The sequence below is a fragment of the Lithobates pipiens genome, unplaced genomic scaffold (assembly GCF_037356315.1).
Source record: "Lithobates pipiens isolate NorthernLeopardFrog02 unplaced genomic scaffold, aLitPip1_a1.2 Scaffold_30, whole genome shotgun sequence".
NCBI lineage: Eukaryota > Metazoa > Chordata > Amphibia > Anura > Ranidae > Lithobates > Lithobates pipiens.
Window position 1 is genome coordinate 135,686,244 of NW_027507791.1, and position 10,642 is coordinate 135,696,885.

The 10,642-nt window shown below is 51.0% G+C and overlaps 1 protein-coding gene across 1 annotated transcript; it reads left to right on the plus strand.

The window, feature by feature from the left end:
* Nucleotides 1-5,588: 5,588 nt before the first annotated feature.
* On the plus strand, nt 5,589-6,354 carry LOC143942232 (integrase/recombinase xerD homolog). The gene has a single exon (XM_077463481.1). It carries the CDS (start codon nt 5,589-5,591, stop codon nt 6,351-6,353), a length of 765 nt encoding a protein of 254 aa, XP_077319607.1. The 3' UTR covers nt 6,354.
* The last annotated feature ends 4,288 nt before the right edge of the window (nt 6,355-10,642 follow it).

A 10,642-nucleotide genomic window follows, 5' to 3' on the forward strand; every position in this document is an offset into this window, starting at 1 on the left:
CAGCGCGGCAGGGCAGGAAATGGCGTAGACTCCCACGGGAGTCTATGCCCGGAAGTGAGTGAAAATACCTGTCTTTGACAGGTATCTCCACCCCCCTCCCCCCTGAAAGGTGTCAATTGTGACACCGGAGGGGGGGAGGGATCCGATCAGCGGAGGTTCCACTTTAGGGTGGAATCCCGCTTTAAGTAGAGAGCCTATCTGCGTGAAGAGTGGGGGGTAATTCGCTTTGAATAGCGTGTTATAAGAGGATGTGATATGGATACCTAGATGTCTAAATGAATGGAAGCACCATGAATAAGAATTTCTCTCGCAATAGGGAAGTCGTAATAGGGGAGAAGTTAATGGGTAGAGCTGAGCATTTAGTTATGTTGATTCCCAGACCAGAGAGATTATGAAAAATGTTGAGTTCAGTCATAAGGTTGGGTAAAGAGAGGAGTGGATCTAATAAAAAATAAAAGAGCACGGTCCGCATACAAGCTCAATTTAAATTCTCTAGGGCCTTTGGTGTATCCTTTAATAGTTATATTGTATCTTTCCGAGTATGCAAAGGGTTTGACCACCAATGCAAATAGCAGTGGGGATAGAGGGCAACCCTATCTGGTGCCTCTACTCAAAGCGAAAAAAATCGGAGTTATTGCCTGGAAGCCATGTATAAAATTATCTGAAATGCCACATTTGGGGAGTAAATAGTTGAGGTAAGACCAGTTCACACTGTCAAATGCCTTGTGGATGTCAAGGCTAAATAAGGCCTCGTGTACACTGTTGCTGGTAAATAGACGATTAGAAGCAGTTGGGCATTTTTTTCAACTGGTCCTGAACTCTCCTCTATGTTATCTTATCTGTCCATGTACACAGGGTAATTTATAGATTTATAGTCGTTTCTAGGCAGTTGAGTTTAGAGGGGGTTTTTTTTTGGAATGCAAAAAAATGAGTTTAGAGGCATTTCCAGCACCAAACCATTCTAAAGGCGGCTACCCATGGTAACTCACATGTTTCGTTTATAGGCATTTTGAATTTTTGGCTATTCTTTTAAAATGCTTCTAAATGCAAACACAGTAAAACGGCGCTATACGCTGCTAAATTTTTTATGTAAACAGGGCAAAATGAACGTTTTAAATGTGGGTTACTAGCTGTCAAGTTAAATCATTCATCAGAGGTTGTAAAAACGTCCCGTGTACATAGAGCCTTAACAAACTGGGCGAGAATGAAGATTAGCATCTTAAATAATGTTTGTGACCAACCTAACGTTGCCTACTATTTGTCTTCCTGGGATGAAGGCAGTTTGGTCTGTATGAATCAAGGTCATGACAACCGCCACTAGTCTATCTGCCAGCATTCTACCAAAGATTTTGAGAACCTTATTGAAACCAGAAATGGGGCAAACATTTTGTGGGAGGGTATGGTCTTTATGTAGTTTTGGTAATAGGGATAGATTAGCTGAAAGCATTTCATCAGGGAAGTGGTTACCTTCTAAGATGTGATTGAATAATTTGGTTAGTTTGGGTACTAATAGGGGTGTACATTTTTTTGTAATAAGAGGTAGTAAAACCATTAGGGTGGGAGGCAGTGGAGATTTTGAGAGATTTAATAATGTTAGCTATTTCTAGGTCTGTACAGGGTTCATTAAGGGAGGCAATTTGTTGGTTGGAAAGAGTTGGGAGTTGAAAACTTTCGAGCCATTTAAGTGAAGACGTTTGAGGTTGAGTTTGTAGTCCAGAGAGGAGATTTTTATAAAAGGTTCAAAACATATCTAAGATCTCGTGAGGGTGAGTGACCAAATTACCTCTTTGGTCACGTAATTTATATACATGAGGTGGATAATGTTCTTGGTTTAATTTTAAAGCACAGCCCGAAGACGAGAGCACAGCGTAGGTGCAGGGCTGGCATGAGGACAGTGGACTGCAGCGATTGGCCGGGGGGCGGAGTCAGCGCAAGGACGTGTGCGCGCTCTACGCCCCGGCGTCAGTGCAAGTTGTGCGGTTCCAGCGGCAGGATGGCTTCTTCGCTCGGGGACCTGGTACATCAGCTACGGGCCGCGGCGGCGGCGAACGGGGAGCGGTGGCTCCAAGAACAGGTGGCGGCTGCCCTCGGGGGGGATCGGGACATTCACAGAGTGGAAGGGGAAGGCTCGGCCAGGGTGCGGCGGTCCCGCCCGCCGGCCAGGTTCTCCCCTGATTGCCCCAGGCCGGCAACGCTTCGCCATGCGGGGTCCGCTGGCCCCGCCCCCTGCGAGCCGCCCGCGAAACGGCCAGCCAGGCGGGCAGTGGAGGCCTCGGGCCGCGGATGGGGGGTTGGGCGCAGCTCAGTGGGGTCGGTGGCCGGTCCGGCGCCGGCCTCCATCAACGCGGCGGTCCGCCGCGAAGAGGATCCGGGCCCTTCTCGTAGCACAGCCGCTGCGGGGGCGGGGGTCCGCCGAAGGAGGCAGTTCCGTGCTGCTGGAGGGACTAAGCAGGGGTCGGAGGCCGAGAATCCTGTGGGGAGGCGGCCGCCATGCCACAGTGAGCCCACGGCTGCGGAGCAGCGGGTGAAAAGCCGAGGGAAGGTGGTTCTGCAGTCGGCGGTGGGGCGGAGAAGAGGTCGGCCCAGGAGCGGTGCGTCGGCTGCCCAGGTGGGGCCCAGTGGACGGATGTCGCCAGGCGATGGAGCAGCTGCCCAGGACCGGTCTGAAGGCGAACTGTCGTCGTCTGAAGAGGAGCGACCGGATGGCGTTCCGTCGGCGGTCGGTGGAGGTTCGGCGGCTGGAGGCGATCCTTCCAGGCGGCCCGGTAAGTCAGATCTTCTTCAGGGGTCCTTGGGGCGGGTTGGTTGGGGGGGGTCGGATTTGATCCGGGGATTGCCCGCGGCGGGGGGGTTTCCGCCCCGTTTGCCCCGCATCTGGCACAGCGGGAGACAGACCGCGCCCCGGCGGATGGGGGGCTAGCGGGCATCCTGGCGGGCCTTAAGGACTTGGTAGGGAGGCTGGAGGCCGGGGGGGGCGGTCCGGGGGCGGCGTGGACCGCTCCGGTGGGCGGTGCTCGGGGTGTAGAGGGGGCTGCGAGGGCGACTCCGCCGGTGGCTGGGGGGGCGACAGACGGGGCGTCCGCGCCGGCTGTGGCGGAGGCGGTCACGGCTCCTGGCGCGGGGGACCAGGTGGTGGCTGCCGTGCCGGCAGCACCAGCGGGGGAAAAACGGGGGAGGCAGCTAAAAAACAGGACCTGGTCAGGTTGGCGGACGCGGCGCGGTGCGAAGTTTATGTGTGTTTTGAGGGGCCGTTGGGTGCGCACTTGAAACAGGAGGTTAGGGAAAAAATTTGGAAGGGGGAATACGTGGAGATATTTTCTCTGCTGCCCCTGGAAAAGTTCAACCTAGATAGGGTCAAGCCGGAAGACAACAAGAAGGAGGACGAGGAGAAGAGGCGGTACCGGTTGATCCCGCGGACCTTCCCGAATTGGCTGCAGGCGTTCGCGATCCTCGCCAGCGTGATTGGGGAGAAGAATCCAGAGCATTGTTCCGCTCTGTTTTGCTACTTGGATGCGATAGGGGAAGCGCACAGAGTCTACGGGGGATTGGCGTGGCTGCGATATGACGAGCAGTTTCGGCAACGGAGGGCGATTCGACCGGCTCTTCGCTGGGATCATAAGGATATCAGTCTGTGGATGCGCCTTATGTCGTCGGCGAGGACTACGAGTCAGTTTTTTCAGGGGGGGGCCGGTGGATCAGGGGCTTCCGGTCAATCGGCCGTTCGAAAGAAGGGAGTCTGCTGGCAGTACAATGAAGGTAGTTGCCGGTTCGCAGGGAGTTGCAAGTACAAGCACGAGTGCTCGGGGTGTGGGGGTGCCCACCCGGTGTCTCGCTGCTTCAAGCAAGGACGGGGTAGGGCCGGGGAGCCTTCGAACAAGAGGGACGACGCCGGTGAGACTGGAAAGGATGCGTCCTTTTCTCGATAGATATCCGGATAGGGAGGCAGCGGTGCTTCTGGGTTTGGGGTTTGCGGAGGGTTTTCATATTCCGGCCGTCCTCGGGGCGGCCCCCCCGGTGTCCAGGAACTTGCGGTCCGCCATGCTTCATCCTGAAGTGGTTTCGGAGAAACTGCGGAAGGAGGTGGCTTTGGGGAGGATCGCGGGCCCTTTTTCGGAGATGCCCCTGCCGGACCTGGTGGTATCGCCATTGGGGGTGGTTCCGAAGAAGGAACCAGGTAAGTATCGTTTAATCCACCATCTGTCCTATCCGAAGGGGGGTTCGGTGAATGATGCCATCGACCCCCGGCTGAGCGCTGTTTCCTACACGTCCTTTGATGCGGCGGTGTTTTGGGTGCGGCGTTATGGCCGGGGGGCGTTGATGGCAAAAACGGACATTGAGGCGGCCTTTCGATTGCTGCCGGTGTATCCCGAGAGTTTTCGGCTTCTGGGCTGTCGGTGGCAGGAGGAATACTATGTGGATCGGTGCCTGCCCATGGGATGCTCCATCTCGTGTGCGCTGTTTGAGAAGTTCAGTTCCTTCGTGGAATGGGTGGTCAGAGACGTCGCGGGAGTGAATTCGGTCATACATTATCTCGATGATTTCCTGTGCGTGGGTCCGGCCTCGTCGGCGCTGTGCGCTGTGCTTCTGACAACGCTGGAAGGGGTGGCACGGAGTTTCGGTATTCCTCTGGCCCCCGAGAAAACGGAGAAGCCGACGACGGTGCTCAGTTTCTTGGGCATTGTGTTGGATTCGGAGGCGATGGAGTGTCGCTTACCGGATGACAAGTTGGCAGCCCTGAAGGCGGAGATCCGGGGGTTAGTAGGCGTGCGTAAAGTGCAGCTCAGGACTCTTCAGTCTGTGCTGGGGAAGTTGAATTTCGCATGCCGGATAATTCCCATGGGTAGGGTTTTCAGTAGGAGGCTTGCGGCCAGTACGGGGGGGGTGGATTCCCCACGACACTTCGTGAGTCTGTCGAGGGATCATAGGGAGGATCTGCGGATTTGGAATGTTTTCCTGGAGCGTTTCAACGGCCGGGCGCTGTGGATGGCCGGGCCGGTGAGCAATTTTGATTTAGAGCTCTACACGGATGCGGCGGGGTCCACGGGTTTCGGGGCCTTCTTTCAAGGCAAATGGAGTGCGGGCCCATGGCCCGCTGCATGGTCGGGTGGGGGATTGCTGCGGAACTTGGTGCTCCTCGAGCTCTTTCCGGTGGTGCTGGCAGTGGAGCTTTGGGGGGAATCCTTCCGGGACCGGAAGGTTCGTTTCCATGTGGACAATTTGGGGGTGGTGCAGGTCCTCAACCGGGTGTCGGCGGCGTCGCCGCCGGTGGTGTGGCTGTTGAGACATTTGGTTCTGCGATGCATGCAACTGAACATCTTTATACATGCAGTGCATTTACCTGGGGTGGAGAATGTTGTGGCTGACGCGCTGTCTCGCTTTCAGTGGGACAGGTTCCGGGAGCTGGCGCCGTCGGCGGATGTCCAGGGGGCGCCCTGCCCAGAGGAGTTGTGGAAGATTGCGTTGGACGAACCTCCGACTGGATCAGGCGGTCGGTGAGTGGGGGCACTTGGTCAGAGTACGAGAAGACATGGGCTGAATGGGAGGCTTTGGGGTTGCAGGTGGGGGCGGAGGTGCGAGACAGGCGACTGATGGTGATCTATTTTGTATCCAGGAACTTGGAGCAGGGGGTTTCAGTGTCCCGGATGGGGCAGAAATTGGCCGGTTTGGCCTTTTGGTTTAAGCTGCGGGGGGAACATGACTTCACCAAAGATTTTTGGGTGCGGCAGGCCATGAAGGGCTATCGGAAGGGGAGGCTGAGGAAGGATGACAGGAGGCCGGTGTCCTTCGAGTTGTTGGGTAGACTTTGTGGCCGGTTGGGGGTGGTGTGTTTTTCGGAGTACGAGAGGGTGTTGTTCAGGGCCGCGTTTGTCTTGGCGTTCTTTGGGGCGTTTCGTATAGGGGAATTGGTCAGCCCTTCCAAGACTGGGCCGGGTGGTTTGTTTATGGAGGACGTTTTTTGTGGGGATGACCGTGTGCGCATGCGGATCCGGAGATCGAAGACTGATCAGGTGGGCAAAGGAAAGGACGTGGTGGTGTTCGCGATTCGTGACTGCGAGCTTTGCCCGGTGGTGGTTTTGAGGGAATTCTTGAACGCTCGGCCGGATGGTTCGGGCCCGTTGTTGATACATGGGAATGGGGAGTTTGTTTCGCGGTACCAGTTCATAGGGGTTTTTAGGAAGTGCCTGACGGCATTGGGTTTGGAAGGGGAAAGGTTTTCCTCACATTCTTTCAGGATTGGGGCTGCGACGGAGGCTGTAAGGTGGGGCTTGGACGAGGAGGCGGTTAAGAGGATTGGCCGCTGGGAGTCGCGGAGGTTTCGGTCTTACGTGCGGCCGGAATTGGTGGCTGTTTAGCCAGGGGGGGGGGATGTATTGACATGGGTTTGTGTTGCACGGGTACAGTTACTGTGATTTTGGTTTGTGTTTTATTTTCTTTCAGATGCAGCGCCAGGATTGGTCTGGATTCTGGGCCATTCATACGTCTGCTGGGGCGCCAGGAGGGGTGATGTTAGGCCTGGGGGCAGACAGTTGGGGATATCCAGATTGGAGGCGTGTGTGAAATGGTTTGGATTTCCTGGCATGCTATGGAGCAGAATGGTGCACGAAGTAAGCCGTTTTGCGGGGTTTGACAGGGCCCCGGATGTTTTAGTGTTACATGTTGGGGGCAATGACTTGGGCCTCCGCACCAAGTTGGATGTCACGCAGGACATTAAATACGATCTCTTGCGACTGCGGGCGGCCTTTCCCCACATGATCATAGTATGGTCTGACATGATAGCCAGGACCCAGTGGCGTTTTGCCAGGTCCGTGGACAAAATTAACAAGGCCCGCAGAAAAATTAATCAGGAGATCAGTCGTTTTGTCGTTCGCAATGGGGGGTTGGCGGTCCGGCATTCGGAGTTGGAGGTTGAGACGTGGCGGTACCTTAAAGGGGATGGCGTACACCTGAATGATGTGGGCACGGATTTGTGGACTTTGGGCATACAGGATGGGGTGGAGCGTGCCTTGAGGGTGTGGCGGTGCTCTCAAGGATAAGGTGTTATCCTTGCTTGCGGTGGCGGGTGTTGGTCGATGCAGGTACAGGAAGATAACCCCTCCCCACAGAAGTTGATGCGGGACCCATTGGAGATATGGGCTCGTTGATGATATGGCCATATAGTGAGGGTTGATATGGCTGATGGTGAATGGGTGCACTGCGGTAAAATAGTTTGGTGTCTTTGAGCCAGCATGTCGGCTTGAGGCCTAGTTAAAGGAATATTACCGCAGTGCTTGTTTGGATCGATATGCTAATGGGGTGGAGAGGGGGAGTTTTACTGCAGATCACCAACGCGCTCAGGGTTTGAAGTTAAACTATGTTTTTGTTGATATTTTGTTATACGTTAAATTATTATATTTTGATTAATAAAGAGGCTGCTACGGCCACTAAATACTCCAAAAGAAGGTGTGGTCTCATTTAATGGGAAGGGACAATTATGGAGTTGGGTGGTTGGTACAGCAGCCAAAGCACGTCAGTCATCCTGTAGTCATGGGTTTCTTGCACGAGAATTGAAAAGTATTGACGGAAGGCTTTTTTACATTTATGTGGGCCTGCATGAATGAAAAGGTATCCACCAACATTACATAATCTTTCCTGAGATCATTATGTGCTAGAGATAGTTCATCATGTTTGGTCTCAAGAATATCACTGCAGCCCCTTATAGCTGCAATCTCCTAGGAGAGATCATTAGTAGATTTGTGCAATTCAAGCTGTATCTTGTCTACTAGCTTTTCATAGATTGCTGACAGCCTAGCATCTAATTCTGCTTTAGAGAGTGGAGGATTGTACTCACAGTCTCTTTGTGCTGGAATGTGTTTAGGCGTGGAGCTGCAGGAGACCTAGTGCCATTTCGGTCATTTTTGTTAATGATTTCTTAATGCTTAGAAAATAATTGATGAGCGAGACCTGGGATCGGTGACTGCATGCCTTCTTGCCCGTCACCATGCACAAGGATGTCCTGGGAATCATGCTTGGTATTCTGGGACCGGCAGAACTGTGTTTAGACACGTCCGTTCCACATTGCGCCGACACATGCACTTTTCATCAGTTTTTCATCAGTTTTTTTTTTACATCCACTACCAATGCAAACATGGATGAAAAACTGAACATTTGTCAGTTTACATCCATTTTTCATCTGATCTGTTTTTTTGATGGATGAAAAATAGGGCTTTCATCCATTGAAACAAATGAATGTTGATGGAAGCAGATGGAAATGGATGATTGTCCTTTGTTATCCATTTTTCCATAGGAATGCATTGATGTCCATTTCTCATCCGTCAACGGATGAATGAAAAACAGATGAATAGTCCATATGTGTGAAAGGGGGCAAAGATAGCCTTTTGAGCCCTGGTTCACATTGATGCATTTTGACGTGGGATTTGACATTGCCGGCAATGGCACCATCCTAATCGATGCGACGCTGCATTTACAGCACCGCACCGATTTTAAAAAGTTGTTTTTGTACTACTTTTTGCGATTTTGGGGTGCGATTTCCATTGACATCTGTGCAAGAACCCACACAGATGTCTGTGAAATTGCAGCCGAAATCGGGACGGACATGTGGGAGTGAAATTGTGCGAGGGACTTATTCCCACAGCTCAATGTGAACCTGGGAGGAAAACTGGTTCTAACATTTAGATTAAAAACATAGGCTTGTGTTACCTAGGTATACTTAGAAATGCATACAACAACTTCTGGTTTTAGAAGTAGCTTCATTTTATTTATTTTCTATACTGGCTAGCTGATTTGAGAGCTGGGGGAATTTTTGTATTGTTTAGCATATTGTCCCACCTATAAGTACATTTCCTGGGTTAGCTATTTAAGTGGCTGTCATTTAATGCTTCAGAGTAGAGTCGGGACGAACACACCCCGGTTCAGTTCGTGCCAAAACTCTCGAATATCGCAAAAGTTTGGGCCCAAACTACAAACCCTATTAAAGTCTATGGGACCGGAAATGATAAAAGCTAAAAGCGCCCATTTTAAACACTTCATTAATTATGTTTTTAAGACCTTTTGGATCAGTTTGTGATTGCATATCTATGTGATATTCTCTTTTCTGATTACTTGGAGGAAGCTTAAGAAAGAACTGACTAGTGATGAGCCGAACACCCCCCGGTTCGGTTCGCACCAGAACTTTCGAACGGACCCCAAATTCGTACGAACGTTAGAACCCCATTGAAGTCTATGGGACTTGAACGTTCGAAATTAAAAGTACTAATTTTAACTGCTAATATGCAAGATACTGTCCTAAAAAGGGTTTGGGGACCTGGCTCCTGCCCCAGGGGACATGGGTCAATGCCTAAAATGTTTTTAAAAATGGCCGTTTTGGCGGGAGCACTGTTTTTAATGATGATTAAAGTGAAAAAAAAGTGAAATATTACTTTAAATATCGTGCCTGGGGGGTGTCTGTAGTATGCCTGTGAAGTGCCACGTGTTTCCCGTGTTTAGAACAGTCCCTGCACAAAATGACATTTAACGGAAATAACGTCATTTAAAAATGCTTGCGGTTTTAATGTTATATCTGGTGTTCCTGCAATATGGTTGAAAATCATTGAGAAAAATGGCATGGGTAGCCCTCCCTGCCCATTACCAGCCCCTTTGGGTCTTGTACAGATATTAAGGGGAACCCCGTACCCATATTAAAAAAGGAAATACGTGTGGCCCCCAGGCCCTATATACTCAGAACAGCAGTATACAGGTGGTGCAAACAAGACAGGGACTGTGTAGGTTTGTTGTGTTAAGTAGAATCTGTTTGTAATTTTCAACTGGTACATTTTTAAAGTATAGCTCCAGTCAAAAAATCAATTTTTAAGCTTTTTGGAAAACATAGGGAAGGGTTATCACCCCTGTATACTTAGTTTTGCCGTCCATCTTTTTTCATCTCATTTGCTGTTGTCTCCTTCCGTTTGCAAGTAGGAGATGTTTGTAAGTTGGATGTTTGAAAGTAGTGGCCTGCCCTATATGCTCTGCAGAAATGGCGGAACAAGGTGTTGGTTTTGCCACAACATTGTAAGCCCTCAAAGTGACTCTTGGTGGGCGCTGGAGTGCCCTGCTGTGAACGATTATATCAAGAATTGTAATTACATGCCATTGTTGAACGGTGGTAGAAAAATTGACCTTTGGTGGTTGTGGTGCTGGTGCCACAACACTATAAGTCCTCACAGTTACTCTGGGTGGGCACAGGAATGGGCCCTCCTGTGAAATATTATATCAAGAATTGTAATTACATGTCCCTGTTAAACAGGGGCAGAAAAATTGGGCCTTAGGCACTGGTGCTGGTGCCACGACACTGCAACCTCTCCCATATACTCTAGTTTTATTGCAGGAATTAGCCCTGCTGCAAAGCATTGCATCAAAAATTGTAATTAAACGCCTCTGTTAAACAGGGGCAGAAAAATTGGTCTGGTGGCATCACCCAGAACCAAAAATGTTCTTCCAACATATCAGCAGAGGAGGAATAGGATAGACAATCAACATAACAGGACAGTCACTCAGCATGAGCATAGGCAGTCTTGAAGGGATGTGATATTTCTAAAAAAATTATTCGGTTACATCAGCTTCAGGTGCTTGGTAGCTGTGGGTGATCCAAGACTGATTCATCTTGATG

Coding starts and splice junctions, on each gene's coding strand:
- LOC143942232 (XM_077463481.1), top strand. CDS start 5,589: ATGGTGATCTATTTTGTATCCAGGAACTTGGAGCAGGGGGTTTCAGTG.